This window comes from Triticum urartu, chromosome 5A (genome assembly GCF_056163025.1).
Source record: "Triticum urartu cultivar PI428250 chromosome 5A, HENAU_Tu73, whole genome shotgun sequence".
Lineage (NCBI taxonomy): Eukaryota > Viridiplantae > Streptophyta > Magnoliopsida > Poales > Poaceae > Triticum > Triticum urartu.
Genome location: NC_141877.1, coordinates 118,898,197 through 118,920,348, shown reverse-complemented (window position 1 = coordinate 118,920,348; position 22,152 = coordinate 118,898,197). Strand labels below are relative to the sequence as shown.

General features: G+C 43.3%; 3 protein-coding genes across 3 annotated transcripts; all 3 read left to right on the top strand.

Annotated features, from left to right (window-relative positions):
• Nucleotides 1–1,147: 1,147 nt before the first annotated feature.
• LOC125508108 (ATP-citrate synthase alpha chain protein 3) lies at nt 1,148–5,666 on the top strand. Its single transcript, XM_048672695.2, has 11 exons — nt 1,148–1,424; nt 2,571–2,747; nt 2,843–3,085; nt 3,233–3,284; nt 3,369–3,483; nt 4,007–4,088; nt 4,482–4,577; nt 4,657–4,758; nt 4,842–4,958; nt 5,066–5,182; nt 5,393–5,666. The coding sequence occupies exons 1-11, from the start codon at nt 1,326–1,328 to the stop codon at nt 5,462–5,464; spliced, it is 1,272 nt and encodes a 423-aa protein (XP_048528652.2). The 5' UTR covers nt 1,148–1,325; the 3' UTR covers nt 5,465–5,666.
• Nucleotides 5,667–9,372: 3,706 nt separating this feature from the next.
• Nucleotides 9,373–12,140, top strand: LOC125508107 (membrane magnesium transporter-like protein). The gene is made up of 4 exons (XM_048672694.2): nt 9,373–9,624; nt 9,957–10,009; nt 10,347–10,447; nt 11,841–12,140. Exons 1-4 carry the CDS (start codon nt 9,552–9,554, stop codon nt 11,932–11,934), a joined length of 321 nt encoding a protein of 106 aa, XP_048528651.1. The 5' UTR covers nt 9,373–9,551; the 3' UTR covers nt 11,935–12,140.
• A 748-nt stretch (nt 12,141–12,888) lies between these two features.
• LOC125508106 (zinc finger C3H1 domain protein) lies at nt 12,889–21,851 on the top strand. The gene is made up of 9 exons (XM_048672693.2): nt 12,889–13,110; nt 14,068–14,158; nt 14,298–15,502; nt 16,356–17,199; nt 17,629–18,120; nt 18,244–18,524; nt 18,886–18,981; nt 19,095–19,220; nt 19,599–21,851. The coding sequence occupies exons 1-9, from the start codon at nt 12,967–12,969 to the stop codon at nt 21,384–21,386; spliced, it is 5,067 nt and encodes a 1,688-aa protein (XP_048528650.2). The 5' UTR covers nt 12,889–12,966; the 3' UTR covers nt 21,387–21,851.
• Nucleotides 21,852–22,152: the final 301 nt, after the last annotated feature.

Genomic DNA, 22,152 nt, shown 5'->3' with positions numbered 1-22,152 from the left:
ATATAATTGCATATAAAATATTCAAGGTTGATACTATAATAGCATGGAACAATACAAAATTATAAATACGTTGGAGACGTATCAAATACTTCGTTGTATCAAGGGAACACTCGACCTCAGTCTACACCTTTCTCGCTCACCGACGATGACGCTCACCACTTACTTTGACGCCGATTGGGTTGGTTGCCCTGACACTCGACGTTCTATGTCCGGGTACCGTGTCTACCTCAGTGATAACATGGTTTCTTGGTCGTCCAAACGACAAACAGCGGTGTCCCGCTCCAGTGATGAGGCAGGGTATCGCGTCGTTCCTCATACTGTCATGGAGTGTTCTTGGGTTCGACAACTTCTGACTGAGCTACATCATCCCCTGACTGTTGCTATAGTTTTTTTGTGGGTACTATAGTTGTTTTTTGTGACAATGTTTAGTACAATTTACATGGCCTCTAATCCGGTTCAACATCGCCGCACGAAACACATTGAGATCGACATTCATTTTGTTCGAGAAAATGTGTCCCTTGGTCAGATCCGGGTTCTTCATGTGCTATCAACACATCAGTATGCTGCCATTATGACAGAAGGACTTCCGTCGTAACTCTTCTCCCAGTTTCGGTCCAACGTATGCTTACTACCAACGGGCGCACAAGTTGAGGGGGGGTGTTAAAGTATATCTTTTGTATAGTTAACTTGTATATGAATGTCATCACCTGCCGATCCTTGTTATGATTTGGTTAGGGTTCACATTGATCTCCAAGGCTTGTACCCTATATTATGTTAACGTAATGGTCGCCCCATTGTGGCATATTGGCCTAATCTCAATTGTTTACTCTTAGATTGTCGTTGTCGGTCGGGCCTCGATAAGATGTTAGATTGGTTCTATGCTTCATGCGACATTCTCATCATATTGTATCGTTAGGCCATATATTTTGACGTGTTGTTTTATGTATTATATTAATATATAAAGCGATGTGAAAGTCTAGTTCGTGAAAACGGTCCCAAGAAAGCAGCGGCATAATAGTGCCAGCTCCAATGCACTGTATGTGCACCGGGTCCACCCAAGACCCACCAGTCATTGCAAGTTAGTAGCTCCAAGCTGGAGTAGCTGAAAAACACAGCAACGACACAACACAACCACCACCCGCCAGCGACCCAGATCCCATCTACCCAGCACCAAACTGGAGCAGCCGGTGAAAACCAGAGCTGCCTATATATACCCCGTCCTGGGTGCGACCCGCGCCCCAAGCTCCGGCGCGTCAGTGCTACAAACCACCGCTACCACAGCGTCCACCTACCCGTCCTCCGCCTCGAGAAGCGTCGGCGAGGCCATGGCGCGGAAGAAGATCCGGGAGTACGACTCCAAGCGCCTCCTCAAGGAGCACCTCAAGCGCCTCGCTGGCATCGACCTCCAGATCCTCTCCGCGCAGGTGATGACCCCCCCTCTCTGTCTCCTCCGTCCGTGGGTGCGCGCGCGCTTCTTCTTCTCGAATCGGCTCGTGATCGGGTGGATCCCGCGGGCTGGTCGCTGGATCTCGACGTCCCTGGGCCGGCGCGCGGGGTTCAGCTTGGGAGCATGTGGGCGTCGTGCTAGAATTTTCGGATAAGACGCGTTTCTACTGCCAATTGGGTGGGGATTTGACACTGGAAGAGACTGAAAATGTGGAATTCGCGGAGCATTAGGCTTTCCGATGTGCGATCGTCCGAAACTTGGACCTGTCAGTATATTTGGATAGTTGGCTCGCAGCATGTACGTGCGAGAAGGAGCTGACTGCAAAAATCATTCACCAGAGCTGTGGACTTTGCTGCGCTGACGGGAAAATCCCGGATGTGGGGTTTCACCGGTGGTGTGTTGCCTAACAATCCGTGTTTCTATGTCGCCCTCAGGGTTTCATTGACCGAGAAAAGTAACACCCCTTATTAGATCTGTTGTTTTGTTGTGATGTTTGTTGGAGTCTAGTAGGTTATCTTTTTATCAAGTATGTTGTTTGTTCAGCGAAGTTTTAATGGCTCGTCATTTTTATTCAATTATGAAATGACTCATTTTGATGGAGATTTGTAGCATCATTCAAGTAAATACAAATTGAGATAGGTGAATCAATTAGTTTTTAGCTGGGATTTTTCTGCCTGTAAATTGTAATAGGTCCATATGGTCATTTCTTCACCTGAATGTATGTCAAGGTGCTGCCGGCGAAGTTTGTACTGTCAACATTTGTGGGATTTAACTTCTAACCAGCAATATTGATATTTAGTTCAGCATTATATTTATTTTGATGGCTTCCATCATAGAATTCCTGTCATCCTGTAAAATATCAGTTCTTCATCAGTGAGCAGCCAGTTTATTTATTTCTGAGTGAAACAGAGAGTTGCAAAAAATCAGTGCTGATCTTTCTTTCTATAGGTAGTGCCTTTTCTCAACATCACATTAGCCAATTTCACCGGTTGAAAAGAACTGGCTTGAATTACATAGTTCATGATTGAAATGTTTGGGTCTTATATGTTAGTTTATTTTGTAATAACCTAATGTTTGATATTATATGTTCAGTTTCTGAAATTTGTAACTTGCTCCTTGTAAGGTCACCCAATCAACGGATTTCACGGAGCTTTCAAACCAGGAGCCATGGCTCTCGTCGATGAAGTTGGTTGTTAAACCTGACATGCTGTTTGGCAAGCGTGGGAAGAGCGGCCTTGTGGCCCTCAACCTAGATCTTGCTCAAGTCCGCCAATTTGTCAAGGAGCGGTTAGGAGTTGAGGTAGTTACACATCTAACATCATGGCATACTTCTCCCATCAATCTTGATAACGATAACTATTTTTCTAATACTTCTAAGTATGCCTATATATCTAGGTTGAGATGGGTGGATGTAAGGCTCCAATTACAACATTCATAGTCGAGCCATTTGTGCCACACGATCAAGAGTATTATCTCTCAATTGTGTCAGACAGGCTTGGTTGCACCATTAGTTTCTCAGAGTGTGGGGGTATTGAGATTGAGGAGAACTGGGACAAGGTTAAGACAATCTTCCTTCCAACAGAGAAGCCAATGACACTTGATGCATGCGCTCCATTGATTGCCACTCTTCCCTTGGAAGTAAGCTTTTGCATTCTACTATGTTGTTACTTATATCATGCCATTTGTAATGTTTTTAATTCCTTATATTTAAGAAGTTCTTGGCTGCTGCTGATAGTTATCTAGTTCTGCATTAACCATCATTCGCAATATGTGTCTTAATTTCAGGTCCGCACGAAAATAGGCGATTTCATTAGAGGGTCGTTTTCTGTTTTCCAAGGTAGCTCGCACTTGCATATGCGTAGAAATTGAAGTTGCTGCTTTGCCATTGAAACCATGTTATAACTATTAATTCTTTTGGCAGACTTAGATTTCTCATTTATGGAGATGAACCCATTCACCCTGGTAAAGGGTGAACCATACCCTCTGGACATGAGAGGTGAACTGGATGACACAGCTGCTTTCAAGAACTTTAAGAAGTATGGTTCAGGGTTCAAGTCTTGTTTAGTAACCCCAAGTACGAGAGTGGATTTTTGGAACCCGGGTGTATTGGAGGACCTTATTTTAAATACTTTGAAAATCACATTTAAGGTTTCAAAAAATTCTGAGAAAAATTCTACATGATCATATGGATGTATATTACACATGTGTAAAGTTTGGTGATGAAATAAGTAAATATGCAACCTACACAAAAATGACAAAATGGTGATTTCCAAATAGTGAATAAAGCATGCACTGTTCATCTTTCCAAAATCACGATTTTGTCGTTTTTGTGTAACTCGCATGGTTACTTATTTCAGCATCAAACTTTGCACATGTGTAATATAGATTCATATGAACATATTGATTTGTTTTCAGAATTTTTTAAAACTTCAAAATAGCATTTTGGCACAGTTCAAAAAATAGGGCTCCAATGCACCTGGGTTCCAAAGTGACTTTTTGCCCCAAGTACTTATTTTATCTCTGTACTAATAATTCTGACCATTTTTTTTTATTTTACAGGTGGGGTGACATTGAGTTCCCTCTACCTTTTGGAAGAGTCCTGAGCCCATCAGAAAGTTATATCCATGAACTGGATGAGAAGGTATCATATTTCTTTAATTACATTTTTTAAGTCCGCTTCATATAAATGATTACCCCCTCCATTTCAAAATACATTGCATATAATTTTTGTTCCAAGTTAATTTTTGTAAACTTTTTTGTAGATTAAAATATTAACATCTGCGATACCAAATAAATACAATTTTAAAATATATTTCATGATGGATCTAATGATATTCATTCGGTATTGTAGATGTTGATATTTTTCTCTATGAACTTGGTTAAACTTTAAAAGTTTGGCTTGGGACAAAACTAATGTCCAATGTATTTTGAAATGGAGGTAGTAGCATCTACAGTTGTATTTGGATTAACATGGGATTCTTCATTTAGTATTGAATGGAAATTCATGCAAGTAACATTTATTTTATTCTTTCAGACAAGCGCATCACTGAAATTCACAGTTCTTAACCCGAAAGGTCGCATTTGGACAATGGTTGCAGGTGGTGGTGCTAGTGTCATATATGCTGACACGGTAAACTTAACTTTCTTCCAGATATTTCTGTAGCTAGGTTTTAATGTTAATCAGGATGGATGACATATCTGATTGCCAGGTTGGAGATTTGGGATATGCTTCAGAGCTAGGAAATTATGCCGAGTACAGTGGAGCTCCCAAAGAGGAGGAGGTTTTGCATTATGCTAGAGTGGTTTTGGATGTAAGGAACCTGGAATCTTATAGCTTTGTTCTGCATATTATGTTCATCTTTTCTGTTCTGAATATCATTTTGAAACTGTGTAGTGTGCCACTGCTGATCCTGATGGCCGGAAGAGGGCTCTTCTCATTGGAGGGGGTATCGCAAACTTCACTGATGTCGCTGCTACATTCAGTGGCATCATTCGGGCTTTAAGAGAGAAGGTAAGTTGGACCATTTGGTTGGATTGATGTTCTATTTCCCAACCACTCAGCTGCCTACATTGAAACCCTCACCCATCTTATTACTTTGCTTCCAAATCTGGTGCCAGGAATCCAAATTAAAGGCTGCAAGGGTGAACATTTATGTTCGGAGAGGTGGTCCAAACTACCAAACTGGACTCGCCAAAATGCGTGCTCTAGGAGCAGAGCTTGGTCTTCCAATTGAGGTAAGCTCTTTTAGGTGAAAACGGGCAAACAGCCCCTATTTTTATTGAGAAATGAAGACCTCAGCTTCTCTAACACAGAACTCATATGTTCCATTTCAAACTTGATCTGGGAGTCTGTTAGCTGTGGATTTAGTATATTCCAAAAGAAATTGTTTGGCCATTCCCATCCTCATGACAGACGAGCTGATTTTGCTCAACGATTCACTGCAGGTCTATGGACCAGAGGCCACAATGACTGGAATCTGCAAGCAAGCCATTGATTACGTCATGACTGAAGCATGATTCGTCATTGTATAGTTCCAGTGTTTACAGTTGTGTCCATTTTGTTCCATATACATTTAGTATGAACAACTATTCGTGTGAAGCGAACGGAGAAAGATCGGTTTTGTGGGGGAAAGAAACTACAGTTGTAATGCAACTACGCAATAATATATATCTTGGCCAAGGCACAATGAGATCAAGATAAATCGACCCAGCTTCTCCAGATTTACAGCGTTTTTGGTTCTGTTGTGTCCGTAACTTCCTGATGGAGTGGCGTGTGATGTCTCTCCGGACTGTGGCTTCAGGTTTTCAGGGTGTGTGACTTTGTACACACCATTTGTGAAAAAAAAAATGCAGCTCTACCTTAGCAAGAAAGAAGAAGATGCCTTAAAATGTTTGATTGTACGCGAGATTGTAAATATCCATATTTTTTCTATGAATTTGGTCAAACTTAAAAGACAACTTAAGATGCACTCTGCTACATTAACTGTGACGGTTTGGGATCCTCTGCAGTAGCGCACCTTGCAATACAGTTATGTTATCGGTTGGTAACATTGACACTCTTATCCACAAACTGGCATACAAAATGTCGGAGATACTCTTGGGGTTTGCAGTGATGAATGCATGTTTCCTGCCTAGGATGGCATTGCGGTATCCCATAGGGGGCATAGGCAGGCACCATGGTTGTTTGGTTGTAGCCTCGTTAAGGTTTAGTTTCTGGTTGCTAAGTTGTGTTGTGATGTGCTTATTTCTAATCTACTGTGGAAAAGTTAATATTAAAATGGGCAAAAGTGAGTCCAACAAAATTATGATAGAGAAAAAACCGGGATTATGAGAATCTACAATGCCACCAAATGCAACCTAAGTGTTAGGGATGCTTGGCAAGGAGACCGGGGCCTTCATGTGGAAGTAAGGGAGAGTGGCATATGAAGAGAAGAGGGGAAAATAAGGTCAATGAATACACTCACGTGTGGGAGCAGAGAGAACGATAAAACGTTGGTAGAAGAAAGGAAGTGGGCACGTAAGAAAATTTTGGCACCCTGTTAGTGTGTTGGGTAATTGTGTGGTTTTTTATAATGGTTTGTCTAAGTGAAAATTAAACAAAGATTTTTTTTTTCTAACCAAGTTGAATATGATCTATGGTCATCAACAAATGTTTTGGATAAAAGAGCATATACATAACTTCTTCTATTGCTCTTTCCACCTAGGTGATTCCCTGGTCCGATGGTTCTAAAATCATAGGAATGTAAAAAGATAATGTTATGAATCGCCGAATCCTTAAGATGTTTGGTTGCATAAAAATAACATGTGATTTATAAGCTGCTACCTTGCACGTAAAAAAACAAAAAACAAAAACAGAGTGGCCCATTTATAAGGGAAATCAGGCCGCACACATCACATGATTGATCAAGGGACAACCGCGTAAAAAACTCTACAACCGTGCCAACAACCATGCCAACAACAGCCAACTCGAACTCCACTACCAACATGTCCACAACCCGGAGATGTGTGAGCGAGCTCTTCGCAGATGCCTTCAAGAAGCATCTTCGATGGTATCCTTTGATCCCCATCGAACCACCCAGAGCCACCCACACCAGCCAACAACAGCCAACTCGAACTCCATTACCAACATGTCCACAACCCGGAGATGTGTGAGCGAGCTCTTCGCAGATGCCTTCAAGAAGCATCGTCGATAGTATCCTTCGATCCCCATCGAACCACCCAGAGCTATCCACACCAGCCCCCACCGGGCCTTGAGATAAGGCCAACCACACCAACAACCTCCACGGCAACCCTCGAACCAACAAGCCGCAGTCTAGTGAAAAGGAGGAACTCTTCAGCGACAGCTCCAAGAAGCATCGTCGCCGGTGTTCTTCGACCCCCGTCGAACCAAGGCTTTCGCCTAGAGCCTAAGCACCTCCACCTACTAGAGCCTCGGGGAAGGAGCTTATCAATGGCCAATAGAGAGCAAAAGCCTGCTGCACTAGCATAAGAAGACCATGACTGCCGGATCTGAGAGCATGTTGATCGAGCCATAACAACACCATGGAGGCGTGCACGCGCCGACGCACATCACCCCACCACCACCATGCGTGAACTCACCACACCGCCAGCAGCGACACGTAGCCGCGTGATAACCCACAAGTATAGGGGATCGTTTGTAGCCTTCTTCGATAAATAAGAGTGTTGAACCCAACGAGGAGCTAAAGGTAGAACAAATATTTCCTCAAGTTCTATCGACCACCGATACAACTCTACACACACTTGGCGTTTGCTTTACCTAGAACAAGAATAAAATTAGAAGTACTTTGCGAGAATATAACTTGAAATAAATTGCAAGGTAATGAAAGTAGATAGCCTTTTGTAACACAAGAGAAGGATTTGTCCCTAGGCAATCGACTACGTTACTAGACCGATAGCAAGTTTTTTATGTGGGAGAGGCCACTGCTAGCATGTCATCCCTTACTTGAAAATCTATGCACTTATGATTGGAACTCCAGCAAGCATCTACAACTACTATCGTTCATTAAGGTAAAACCCAACCATATATAGCCTTAAGATATATTGGTCCCCCTCCAATCCCGTATGCATCGATTTCTATGCTAGGCTGAAGCTGCTGTCACCCTGGCCCTCCAATACATAGTCCTATCAACATACAACTAAACCTATTGTGTGATCCACACACGCGCTCATATGATGGGCACCAAAGGACAGCAACATAACCACAAGTAATTTAAAGCAAACATAGCAATTTCACCGAACAACTCATAGGACAAAACAGATCTACTCAAACATTATAGGATAACCACATATCATCGGATAATAATATATAGTGTTGAGCACCTATTTAAGTAGAGAAATACAGCGGGAATAGAGAGGTTACACTGCTGCATAGAGGGGGAGAAAGTTGGTGTTGACGGTAGCAAGATTGTTGATGTATATCGTCGTCCCGATCCTTGCCCCGGTGGCACTCCGGCGCCACCGGAAGAGAGGGGGGAGAGCCCCCTTCCTTCTTCTTCTTCTTTGACCTCCTCCCTAGATGGGCGGAGGGTTTCCCCTCTGGTCCATGCCCTCCATGGCGGCGGAGGGGCGAGAGCCCCTCCGAGATTGGATCTGTCTCCCTGTTCTCTTCTGTTTCACGTTCCTGTTTTCTGGCCGAAAACCGTTTCTTATATTCCCGGAGATCCGTAACTCCGATTGCGCTGAGATTTTAACACGATTTTTTCTGGATATAAGCTTCCTTGCGCTCGAAGTAGAGATCCAACCGACGTACGAGGTGAGCACAACCCAGTTGGGCGTGCCCTGGTGTCTTGTGGGGGCTATGGGCCTCCATTTGCGTTGATTCCAAGTCTAAAAATATATTCCAAAATAATTCCTCGTAAAATTTTATTGCATTTGGACTTCATTTGATATGGATATTCCGCGAAACAAAAAACATGCAAAAAACAAGAAGTGGCAATGGGCACTGGAATAAATCATATAAAATATTGCCCAAAATATGTGAAAGTTACATAATCAAAAACTATATATACGACAGAGACGTATCATCGCGCCATCACTGAGGCCAACAACGCCACCTGCACAGATCCGGAGAGGGAGTAACACGCCAGGCATAACCAGAACACATGACCACTCACACCACGCGGATGCACACAATCCAGATTGCCTAGCGGCTCCAATTGGCACCACGCCGACGTAACTTCCTCGTTAACCTTTAACCACAACGAGATTCAAATGCCTTGTTTTTCAGATCTTTTTCCATGTCCAACAACAAACTACACTCACAAGCAAATTCCGGATAGCAAATCCTAACTTAAATCCATGAAAAAATCCCACAAAAAAATTACAGCGACCGACATGTGGGGCCGTCGTGTCAGCTCCGAGGAGGTCACAAGGACTTGGCTTCTCGCCGCACAACCATAGCCGTCCCCTGCCCCACCTGTCTGTCAGCTTGCATCGTCAGCGTGAACAGCACAACAGAACACCGCACCGGATCGAGCAGCCGGATTCGAGAATCGAGATCGGGGAAGCAGCAGTCTCAGCGGAAGCGCAAAGGAAGGAGAGGGCGGCCGGAGAAGCAGCTCGCCTGGCCTTGCGTCGCCTCGCCATGGGGATCGGCTACGTCATCGGCATCCTCGGCGGCGCCCTCCTCGCCCACGCCGCCTACGCCACCATCCAATGTAACACCGCGCTCCTACTCCTTACGCGTGATTTTCGACTTTGTGACTGGCGGGTGGCGCAAAACTCCGTAGAGGGTTTCCGATTCCCGGCGCCGCGCGCTCAGATCCTCGGCCGACGGACCCTGGTTCTCGAGCTGCCCCGTCGTTGGTTATACTGCTAGTGTTTAGATCTAGGTCGCGATTTGAATTGACCTGTGTGCTGATCCCGTTTAGATTTGGGACAGCCGAGCTTTCCAGAATCATGACAGAGCTCGAAGTTTACGATGAAGGTTGCTGCTGGGGTTGGTCGCTAGGTTCCAGGATCTGATTGTGTTTTGTTGTTGTTGCTGCAGATCGTGCGGTGCTGAAGATCACGGAAGAGGAGTTCTCGCGGCCGCCAGTGGATGTACGTGCACTTCCTCCTTCTGGAAGTAACACTCAGATTCTGCTGCGTAGTCTTGCTTTCTAAGTACTATATTTGACTAGCTTGGGAGTCGTAGTTTCGCGCAATATGTTGGGCTCGTAATTATGTAGGTGTAACCATGATTTGTACAGTAGTAACAAAATGCCCAATAGATAATTTTTTCTGTGGTGGCTGCTTCTGATTTAGTACAATTCTATGTAAAAAGGCCATTTATTAGCACTAATAATTCGGGCATGTTATCCCCAGAAAATTGCAGAAGCTTATACCTCAGCTTAAGCCTGTTGTTTACGTTGCATAACCTGTGCTTTCTGTTGTGCAGGTGATGATGCAGCTGCTCCTGGGGCTTGCCTTATGCATGTGGGCAGGTGTCTCTGTTCCAGCAAAGTTCCTTTCGGTGCTCCCCCATTCCGAGGAGAATAGGTAAAGCCTATTTCACTATTTGGAGCTCCTTGTTAACTAATCTTGAATTTTTATCTGGGGTCGTGGCGTATAGTCGTAGATTGGATACAGAGGTTAAGTAAGCTTAGAAACTCAGCTGTAGTTTTCTTCTATAGTTCGCGATTGACAAATTATGGAACCAGAACCGACGAAATGGATTTACGGGAAATGTGACCACGTACCTTTACAGTTTTGCATGATGAGTTGTTTTCCTTGTTAAATAGCATGAAGTTAACTGTTATGTCCTTCCAGGGCAACCTGTTACATGATCATGTGTATTTTATAAACATCCCCAGTAACATGCTTTTGTCATACGGGCATATAGTACGGCTGAAAGAGAGATGTAATACTTGAAAGGAGATACACAATTACACGCACACAACAGTACACCATGTTCACATTTATGCATTAGTGCGCAGTAGAAATACTAATAAAGGCTGCATGATGCTTAATATTTGAAACCGCACATATTCAGGCAAACATAAATGTTAGTCATTCACTAGTCAGACATGGGATCCTATGATGCATAGACTCTTGATTCTCGACCGTGTAAGCACCTCTGAATTCGATGCAGTGACGGCACTTGTTAGCTTGAGTTGAAGATGGCAGTCTCGTTTCTGAGCTATGTTAGACCTTTGAAAATGAGTACCTTACATTTGCTTGGATAGAGCATAAGAGTGTTATTTTTCATATTTGAGTTTGGTACTAGGTTAAAGATATAATCTAATAAGGAATAGAAAAACTATGGAACTGTTTTAAAACCTATTTTCTGTTGATGTTTTTCGATGCCTGAAATGTTTATGGTGTTATTTAGGCATGTTTGTAGCAGCAAATAATCCATGATAGTTCGTTTATTTGGCACATTCTCTCTTTTCCTTTGGGGCATTATGATGAGCTTTTGTTGCCACATGTTGCTGAATTTGCCATAGTATGCCCGAAAGTCACCTTACCTCCCAATTATGTGTGGTGTTTTTCAGGAAATAAAAACATTTCCTTTGAATTTTCCTGACACGGCTTTCCTATTTAATGCTTTGTGAAGACTCCGTAGTCACAGTTGCACTCATGTTATGTTATCAATGAACTGTTGAGCCTACCACATGTTGCTGAATTTGCCATAGTATGCCCGAAAGTCACCTTACCTCCCAATTATGTGGATGGTTTGTGAGGAAATAAAAATATTTCCTTTGAATTTTCCTGATATGGCTTTCCTATTTAATGCTTTGTGAAGACTCCATGGTCACCGTTGCACTCATATTATGTTATCATCATGAACTGTTGAGCCTACATAGCAGCTTTCCTTCTGTTTTGAATACACACTGCCTAGGGAGGAACCCCTGCTACCCATTTCCTGTCTCTAATCCACCTATTGCCACAGGATCGTATCGCTCCCAGCAAACCTGGATTTCATGATCTTCAACCACCGTGGAAGGGCGCTGCCTTCAGACGCAGACTTGAAGTTGAAGATATGAACAAATTCTGTTCCTTTCTTGTCATGTAACCTTTTGCCCAAGAGGAGGATCCATCCAGTTATTCTTGTGTCACCCATGTGTAAGAGGGGAAAGCTTTTTCTTGGCCATAACTTGTTTATGCTGTAACTGTAGAATTTTGTGACACGGACACCTGTCCTATATATTTTGAGGTGGTTAGCACGAGGACCTGATCTAGTGCAAGTTTATATCTGAATCATCACTTCATCATTAAAGCATCCATCCATATTATATTCATTTAAATCCACATTGGAGCGTTTGCAAAACTTATCATCCCGAGTGCCATAGAATGTGTTCTGTCTGTGACTGAAAAAAATGTATTTTTCGGTAACTGTTCTGTTTGTTTGTGACTGAAAATTGCATTATTCATTGACAATTTTTTGAACTTTCAGTACCGGTTTTTTGGCCATGCTGTCCTTTCTATTTTTGGTGGCCTGGCATATATGGCCACTTCCCTCACTTGCAATGCATTTCTTTACCAATCTGGACTAAATCACGTGCAAGCAAAATCTTTGGCTAGACTTGTCATTTCGTTCTTTCTATTTGTGGTTCGAATGACATATAGATTATATACCAGTTTTGTCATTACCATGTTTTGATCATTACTTGCCGTGATGATCAAACGCAACAAGCCTCAAATGTTGCTAAAGATGATTTATTTGATCGTGACGATCAAATCAGGCCGCACATCCGGAAATCCGACGGTCATGAATCCTTCCAGTCTCACCAGAAGACTCGTACACGAGAGAGGCGGGGACGAAGGTTCCGTGTCAAATCAGACGGCCTTCACAGCCAAGCAAAGAGCCAAAAAGCAAAACGCTCTCCACGTTGGCAGATTCCGCGTTTCGCTGTCCTGCCCTCGCCAACGGGGGCCCACCGCGCAGTCTCTCCGCCTCCACCCCAGCTCTCTATCTCTCTTTTCTCTCGCGCTCGACTGGCTCCCTACAAAGACGAGGCGAGGACGGCGGAAACCGCCTCCCAAAACCCGCACCCGCTGCCCCTCCGCCCCCTCCCATGTCGGGCCCGCGTCCCGCCGCCGCGCCGAACCCTAGCTCCGCGTCGCCCTCCCCGCCCCCTCCCCCGCCGGCCGCCGTCGCCAGGGTCGCGGCCAGGGTGCGCGAGGAGGGCGAGGTCTCCTCCGGCCCCTCCGACGACGAGGTGAGACCCGCGTCCCCGTCGCTGCCCGTCTTCCTCCCTTCCTCGGATCTAGCTGCTCGCGGCGCTCGGTGGAGTCGCGGGAAAGTAGTCGTAGCACTATAAGCAGCAGCTGCGCCTTTGACTAACCTTCCATAGGGTTTGACTTGTGGATTGAGTAGCCGAGATGTTCTCTTCTGTACGATCGGTCTGTATTGATGGATGCGCGGACTGCCGCGTGCGGTCGTGTTAATCAAGCCCGCTGAGATCTAGCAGTAGGGCTTCGGGGGTGAGATAGATGCTGCCCACGACCTCATCACTTGGCTGTTGGAGCAAGGGGTAGGGTTTTGACACGAGCATGATGTGATGCGCCTCTGTGGGTTATGGTTGGAGCTGTCCTAAGTTCAACTGCTACTTAAGTGAAGCTGTACGTACAAATGATTAATGATTATTGACACGAGCATGATGTGATGCGCCTTTGGGGTTATGGTTGTAGCCGTCCTAAGATCTACTGCTATTTAATTGAAGCTGTATGTACAAATGATTGGTACCAGTTATGCATCACATCGCTAGCGACAACACCGCCTCTGCCGTTACGGTTTAGCAAGTTCCGGTACATAATTGAAGCTGTAAGAGCAATAACCGGTGTGAGTTGTGTGTTCTGTCGCTATTGCCAACTGGGTGAGTTATATTTGGGCAGGATATTGCTATAATTGAAGCTGTATAAGAGCAATAATCTGTGTGAGTTGCATGCTCTGTCGCTATTGCCAACTGGTTGAGTTAGATTTGGGCCGGATGGTACTATAAATTGACGATGCTTTGGGTCTTATGAGTTTCTCGGGTCTACCTATGTACGTATTTGCGTATTAATTGCCTTTTCTATGTAACATACTTTGTACTGCTCGCGCATTTATCACCTTCTCATGGAGCTTTGCGGCAGGCATTTATAGCTTAGCTGATTTGTTCAAATGCTGTGAGCAGGCTCTGCAATCTCAGCTGTTAGCTCTATCCAATGCTGGGAAATATGTGCAGGCTGCTGCTCAAGTGACGTTGGCAACTTTCCCTGGTAAAGGTAAAATCTATTGCAGTTATTTGATCTTCTTTGTATCGCTCATCTAGCGCCTTTGTTGCGTTCTTCAATTGTCCTGTGATTTCCTTTGCTGAAAGGATGCTTTCTTAAACTTTTCCCACTGTTTGCCTTGATTTACCAGGAGGTAGTAGTTTGAGTCTCTCAAATGTTCTTCCTCAGAAAACAGTTGCTCCAAGTTATAAGAAGACCTTGAGGGGGAATCAAGGGCAATTCAAACTTGGCACCAGTCGTAATCTTGCTTGGTTGAAACCTGTGCCAAGTGATAACTTGGTGATAAGTTTCTCTGATGATGATATTGAGACCGACCCTGGAATGTCAAAGCAAGTTGGAGGTAAAGGTAGCAAAGCCAGCACACAAGTTACACATAAACCTGGGATGAGTGTGCAAACTAGACTTATGAGAGAGGAAGCACCCCAACAAAAGATCCATGCTGCAAACATAGGATCCACGAAATGGTCTGCTAATGCACACACACTCAGAAACTCGGCGGCAGGTAGGGGCTCAGGTGCTACCTTTTCTAGAAGAGAGCCACCTATTCGTCAAGTTACACCTCTGAAGTCTTCCCAGAAGGATGGAACTGGTATGGGAGTAAAGTCAGCAGATGACAAGTTGGAAAGTTTGCGCCACAAAATTGCTGCTAGAGAAAATGAGTTAAAAGTTCAGAAAAGACCGATATCACCTGGTTTTGTGAAGGAAGCTGACTGCTCCACTGATCAGACAAGGCCACCTTTGGAGAAGATAGGCTTTGAAGCTTCCAACAGTGGTCGGCATGCTCACCTTGACGGTCCATTTGGACATGATGGCAGACCAGTTAAAAGGCTGAAGCCCAATCAGCAGTGTTTCGATAACCAAGTAGGAGGTGATTTGGTAACACTGGTAACACCTGGAAGTTCATTGGGAAATGATAATGTACAATCTTCTGAAAGAAGGGATCACATTGAAAATGGAATCACCATGAACTGTAAAGGTAATGAGACAGAACATGCCATCACAACAGAATCCTCAGATCAAATGCATATTGGTGGTACTGCTAAGAACCTTCTGTCATCAAAAAGTCACCACATGGTTCTACAAGATGGTGGCAACCATGCCATGGTTGAATGTCATAGCAAGCTTGCAGGGCCACCATTTACTAGCGAGCAACCTATGGCTGAAGATACCAGTGCTTTGGTTCCCGTTACTTCTGTACCAGCAGGGGCCAATGTAGACAGGTCATCTATTCATGCCAAGGACCATATTTTTTCTACCCAGGATTGGCAACAAGTAAAGCCTGTTGATACTTCAACTGTGTCAAATGAAAGGCTACACTTGCAGCCTGGAATGGAGGTTGGTTCAGCATTACCATCCTCTTACTAATTATTCTATTCCTATTTCGTTTATGTTGTACTTCCGAATATACTAAAAGAGTTTGGTTCCATTTACTACTAGTTCCAAAGTCAGTCATCAGGTATTTCACATGCCCTCCATTAGGAAGTGGGAAAGCTGGAGTTAACGATTCCTCTATTTTCAAAATACTACCATTGTATAATGTGATACATGAGAATAGATACATTGACACTGAGACTACACTTCCGAATAATCAAGGGAACCCTGATCCCTCACCAGCTTAATTCTTTTGCTTGCCACGAAGTTTGGAACCCGTTGTAGTTTGCTGGTTGGCACCTTTTTCCTTATCCTAGTAGCGATAGCTTAAGTTTTAGGTGATATTTATATCCTTTTTATTAAGGTTTCGTTCATAAGAAAATTTGACTAGATTTGTATCTCTCAGTGAGGAAAATGCTAATCTGTATGGTACATCTTTTTGCTCACTTGTCGCTCCTTCATGAATACTGGTTGTTTTTCGTTGCTTTGTTGGGCATACATCTAGTCAATTGATGAACTTTGTGGTAAATGCTTTCTAAAAAGGGTTAGCTAATGTTTTTCTGTCGCCCTTGCTTAAACCTGATGTCTGCAAGGTGCAGATATAAATCAAAATACCTTCTCTGAATTTCTCTAGAAGCTTCGGTCACTGAAATTTGATGCATTGCAGTTTCAGATGCTATAATTTGTTCTGCAATTGTCTGGAAATGCCTTTAAGTTTGTTTTCGTTTAATAATAATGCCTATGATGACAACTGTAATCTATATATGGCAACCAAACAGAAGAGTAACTTGTCAATGTGGGCTTCTTATTTTGTCAGAATGCTGATCTCTTAAACCGGAGCGGCCAGGTGGGTATAAGAGGCCAGAACACAACATTGCTCTCTCTCCTTGAGATGGAGGAACTCCAAGACAGGGAGTTGGAGGTTGCTCAGGAGCATAGGCGAAAATGTGAAGTTGAAGAAAGAGAAGCTCTCAGAGCATATCGCAAAGCACAAAAAGCTTTAATTGAGGCCAATGAAAGATGTACCATTCTTCGTGGAAAAAGAGAAGTTTGCTCTGCACAAGTCCATGGTTTGATTGCAGAGAATTCTTCTTTGGCGCAGTGTTCAAATATTCAGAATGCTGGACGTGGCTTTGTAATGCCGTCACTACTCAACTCTCAGTTCCATGCAGATCTTCAGATGCCTGAGATCTGTGGTGGTAGGTCTAGCAGTCCATACCAAGATGAACCTCCTCAACAGCCGGTGGATAAGCACGAGGCACGCTCACGCCATTGTGATGAGCTTGCTGCTGGCATTGCTGATCCAAAATTTGCGAGTACTGTCCATGATAACAGTGAACCTTCACATTACAGGGAAGAGGATCTCCTGTTCTCTTCTAAGCGGGCTAGATCAGAATGCACTTCAAATCTGGAGAATGAGGAAACTATACATGCATATTTGGAGGAAAACAGAGAGCCTTCTGGTGATAACGGTCAGGACTATGAACTTTTAGAAGCTTCTTTGAGGTCCAGATTGGTGCAAAAATTTGCAAGGAATCCACATCTGAATAACTCTGGAGAAGTCACTGAAGAACATTTAGAAGTAACGGAACAAGGCAAACAACCTGCAAATGTTGAACTTCAGTCACAGGATGCTGATGAGATTATGACAAATCCTGAAGGTTCACATTTCTTAACTTACCCAAGTCATTTGTATTCGTATTATCTATGGTTGCCATATGCTCTCCATTTAATGATGACCTGCATATGCGGTGAAAGGTTGTCAATTGCTAGATATACCTTGCGGACATTTGTTGTTAAGTTAATCGATCAACTAGATAATGGTCAGGCAATCAGGTTATTAAAGTACCCACATGGTATGAATATGCTTTAGTACTCTTAATAAGAATGAGCTCTAAAGGATTTTGCCATTTTCTTTGTTGTGTTGTTGAGTAAGATTTGTTCTTTTGGCGCAGCATTTATGCATGAGAATTGAAAGAACTAACCGCTGGGCATGTTCTTGTACACCCACTAAAGATGTCATGCCTTTCTCTGGACTGCATGTATTCATGAATGATTGTTGAATTCATGTTTGGTACTTTATTGTGTAGGCACAGCGGAACTTGCAAATGATGGCGCTGATTGTGTTGAAAAGATGTCTGGACTATCTAATTCTAGTAATGCTCTTTCCATGGGCAACTGTGATCCTGAGGACAATATTTCCTCTCTTGGAGAATTATGCGCGCCATTAAGTGTGAATTCTCTCATTTTTCCTTCTTCAGCGCCACTAAATGCTGCTAAACACATCAAGTGGGTAGTCCATGGCTTCTGTAAAAATGATTCTATAACCAGCAATGTAGCATCTGATGCAATGGTAAGTGGACAGTATATGATACAAGACCGCGTTGAAGAGAACTTGAAGATGGTCTCAACAGCTACAAAGGATAAGGACATGGTGCACAGTGGGATTGATCCCTTCTGGCCCTTCTGCATGTTTGAGCTCCGAGGAAAGTGCAATGACGAAGAGTGTCAATGGCAGCATATTGAGAATCATGCTTGGAGAAAGTCAAATCACACAAAACATGCCATGTCTTCTGTTTCAGGTTGTTTTATGTGCAACCAGTATATCCTGTTAATTACTTAATTTTAATGTATATCTGTTTGCCTTACATATGCATTGTGCTTGGTGAAGGTTTGTCATTGATACCTGGAACTAATATATGTAGGTCGGAGTCCTTATGATCTGTTTCAGCATATTCTGCCAGTGCCAACATATCGTGTTGGTTCAAATCTTATTAGAGCCGATCTGAACTTAATGCAGTCGGTGCTGGCTAGCAGTATATGGCAATATTGGCAAAGGGGGTTTTGCGCTTCCTTTCCTTTACCTTTGTCAGTTCAGAGAGTTCTTCCATCAGATGCACCATTCTTACAAGCTGGTGATGGTTCGATTGCAGATTTTGATAGGAACAGACAGCTATCAAATTTGCGAATGCTGGATGGTAGGAAGGTGGGTGCCAGTAGAATCTGTTGTTCACCATTATCATCACATCAGCGGAAGTGGCATATATATCAGTATCTGGTTCTCCACACTGTTCTTATTCTTACGAGTGTGCTGCTTTGCCTGTTCTCATTTCCATACAGAATATCTGGAATTAGCTCAAAAAGTTTACAGTTGGAATGCTTTTATGCTCCTAGTGGACAAAAAATAATAATTCAACTTGTTATTGACGATATTTAATCTATTCACATGCATTTCCTTTTCATATTTAATGTTTTAACATTTTTAGTTCCACACTTCCATTTACTAGTTCATTGCTTTCTAATCTGCTTATATTTTGATTAGTTTTATTTAACCTTTTGTTCTGTAGAATAAGATTGTACAGGGATCTGTTGATGTTGAGCTTTTCTTAGAGGCTGCACTTGGTTTATATTGTGGGAAAGTAAACAAACCTGACAGGCTCAAGGTGATCTTTGTATTGCTTACTGCTTAGGGACATGTTACACATTCTAACATGGGTTCGATTTATCGACTTTCAGTTATTCAGCTTAGCTCTAATCTCGAACATGCATTCTACAGGCTCTTTTACTTCTAGCACGTTCCATTGAGGCTGATCCAAGCACAGTTATTCTGTGGGTGTTTTATCTTCATATTTACTATCAAAAGGATGAAGGTCTTGGGAAAGATGACATGTTTTCCCATGCGGTACACTGTTTCTCAACCTTTGCCATTTAAATTCGTTACATGAGACAAAATTATCATAGTAGGATCCATGAGCTACAGGTGCCTGTTAGTATTGGCTAGGTTGCATTTCTATTTTATCTACACGGGTGGTTCACCTTAGAGGTGCAAAACTAGTTTGTTGTTTCTTTTGAACAATTTTTTATTCTATCTGTAACTAAAGCCATTTATACTAGGTTCATTGGGCCCTCTCGTGTGACAAAAACACAAGTTCTTGTGTTGACCAAATCAAAACTTTGTTATGGTATATTAGGCATTGAGTCCATATTTACATCCAATCTGTGCATGTTTGCTTCAGTTTCGTATCATCCGGTACCTAATATTATGTGTTTTTCCTTTTAGGTGCAACACAATGTTTACTCCTACGAATTATGGCTCATGTATATTAATAGTAGGTTGCGCTTTGATGACCGATTGGATGCTTATAACGATGCTCTGAGTATGCTCTGCCAAATGCCAGCTGATACTGACAATGAATTGAAAGATAGGAGTGCCTTCATCCTAGATATTTTCTTACAGATGATTTACTTCCTGTGCATGTCTGGAAATGTAGATAAGGCTATTTCTAGGATATATGGGATTCTACCTGCTGCAACCGCTGACTGCTCTGGCGAGAAGTTACTTTCGGATGCCATATCTTGCTTGACCGTGTCTGACAGATGCATATTTTGGATTTCATGCCTGTACATCTCAATTTATAGGAAGCTTCCAGAGGAAATTTGCGATCAGCTAGAATTTCCAAAAGATATACCTCGCATGTTAGTATGGCATCCTATTGAACTTAGGGTAGATAACAGACGTCAGGTTACAGAACTATTGAAACATGTTGCTGATAAGATGTCTCTAGATATTAACGAGACTGTTAAAAATGGGGATCCGTCTTACCTGAAATTGTCACAATTCCTCGCTGTTAACCACATTAGTTGTTTAGCTGCTCTTGAAGGCTTGCAATCTTCTGTTGATATGCTGATGAAGTATATGAAGGAGTACCCAATGTGCCCCAATATTCTTCTTTTCGCAGCTCGGATATGTCAAAAGTATGGTACATGTCCTGGTCTGAAAGGGTTTGATGAGTTGCTCATGGATTGGCCTAAAGAGGTGCAAGGAGTTCAGTTTCTGTGGAATCAGCATGCTGAGCATGCTTTGGCAGATAATAGTGAGTTAGCTGAGAAGATTCTGGCTCGCTGGTTTGAAGAATATGGAAAAGATGGTGATCTCCATTCTAGTGCTGCTGTTTGTATGGCGGAAGTTGGTAATGAAGTGTCCGAACAACCATCACTAGCCTATACACAAGAAGTTTGTTCTGGTCCATCTGCATCTGAAGATCAGGTCTATTGGTTGTTAAACCTCTCACTGTACAGGATGCTAGAGAACAACCTACAGGAAGCACAAGTTGCTGTGAACAAAGCATTGAAGTTGGCCCGAGGGGAGAGCTATGAGCACTGTTTAAGGGAGCATGCTGCAATTAACATGCTAGAGAGACCATCTTGTACAGACACTCAAGCTCGAGCTACCTTAAATCTGATCAGTGGTTATCTTGCAGACCTTCGGAACTTACCTGTGAAGGAACTGCTGTCTCGAAGGTTTATCCAAAATGTTAAGAAGCATAAGCTTAGGCAGTTGATAGATGACACTATAGGTCCAGCTTCTGCAGATTCTTCAGTGATAAACTCAACCCTTGAGGTGTGCTATGGCCAGTCCCTCCTTCCAGAAAAAATAGGCGGAGTAAAATACCTTGTGGATTTTGTTGAATCAGTTATGGAGGTTCTTCCTGCAAACTACCGCCTAGCTCTGGCAGTTGGCACATTTGTGGTTAAACATTACAAGGGTGCTGACCCTACCTCGATGGGTACCAGGTTCTGGGCAAGTTCTGTTCTGATCAATGCCATTTTCCGTGCTGTACCCGTCGCACCAGAATCAGTATGGATAGAAGGTGCCAATCTCCTGGAGAAACTGCAGGCTGCTGAGACGGTGAAGCGGTTCCACCAGCAGGCAACATCAGTGTACCCCTTCTCATTCAAGCTGTGGCATGCTTACTTGACTGCCTGCAAGGCCAGTGGAAGCAACACGGATAGCATCACAGAAGCCGCTAGGCAACGAGGCATCGAGCTGAATGTAATGCCACCCTAGTTTTGCCCCTTTGATCTGAAGCTGTGGAATTATCCAGGTGGAAGCTGTAGTTTAGTGTTGTGCTTACTGGAAGTGACGTAGATACGTGGAATCGGTGGTGGGATTGACAACCAGGTGGAGGCTGTAGCTAGTGTTGTCTGTTTACTGCAAGGGACATGGCATATATGGAGATGATGTTGGTGGTGATGATGACGATGGAGATGGTTTTCTTTTTGTTTGGGCAGGCAACTTCATGGCGATGAGACCAGATCCGGTTGGCAGGTTGATGATGAAGGATACCAGGCACATATATATGGGTTTACTGGCTTGCTTACCCACCCTACACAGAGGGGCGTTTCTTTCTGGCCGACTTGAGAACGATGTTGAAGGCAGATTTAGTCTTAGCTTCCGCTGTTGATGTGTATGACCCATAACTGTTGTTTTAAATCGCCATCGTCGATGGATATGAATGAGAATTTTTGTTTATTGCTGCCGTGTGCTTTTTATTCGCAGTTTCAGCATGTTACCTATTCTGTAATCTGTATTACTCATCATGACCTGTGATTTGAAAAGAGATAATGCCTTATATTTACCCTGTTCTGAGTTCCTCCGCTCCTGGAGAGTGGCATGGAGCGAGCAGCAGTTGAAAATCGCAGATCCTCGGGAACGGAGTGAGCAACGATAAGCACGAAGGAGTTCATCAAATTTACGGAAGGCTGCCACCAATAAGTGAAGCTTACCGGTTCGTTTTAGCGTTTCTATATGGACATTCTATTGAATCAATATA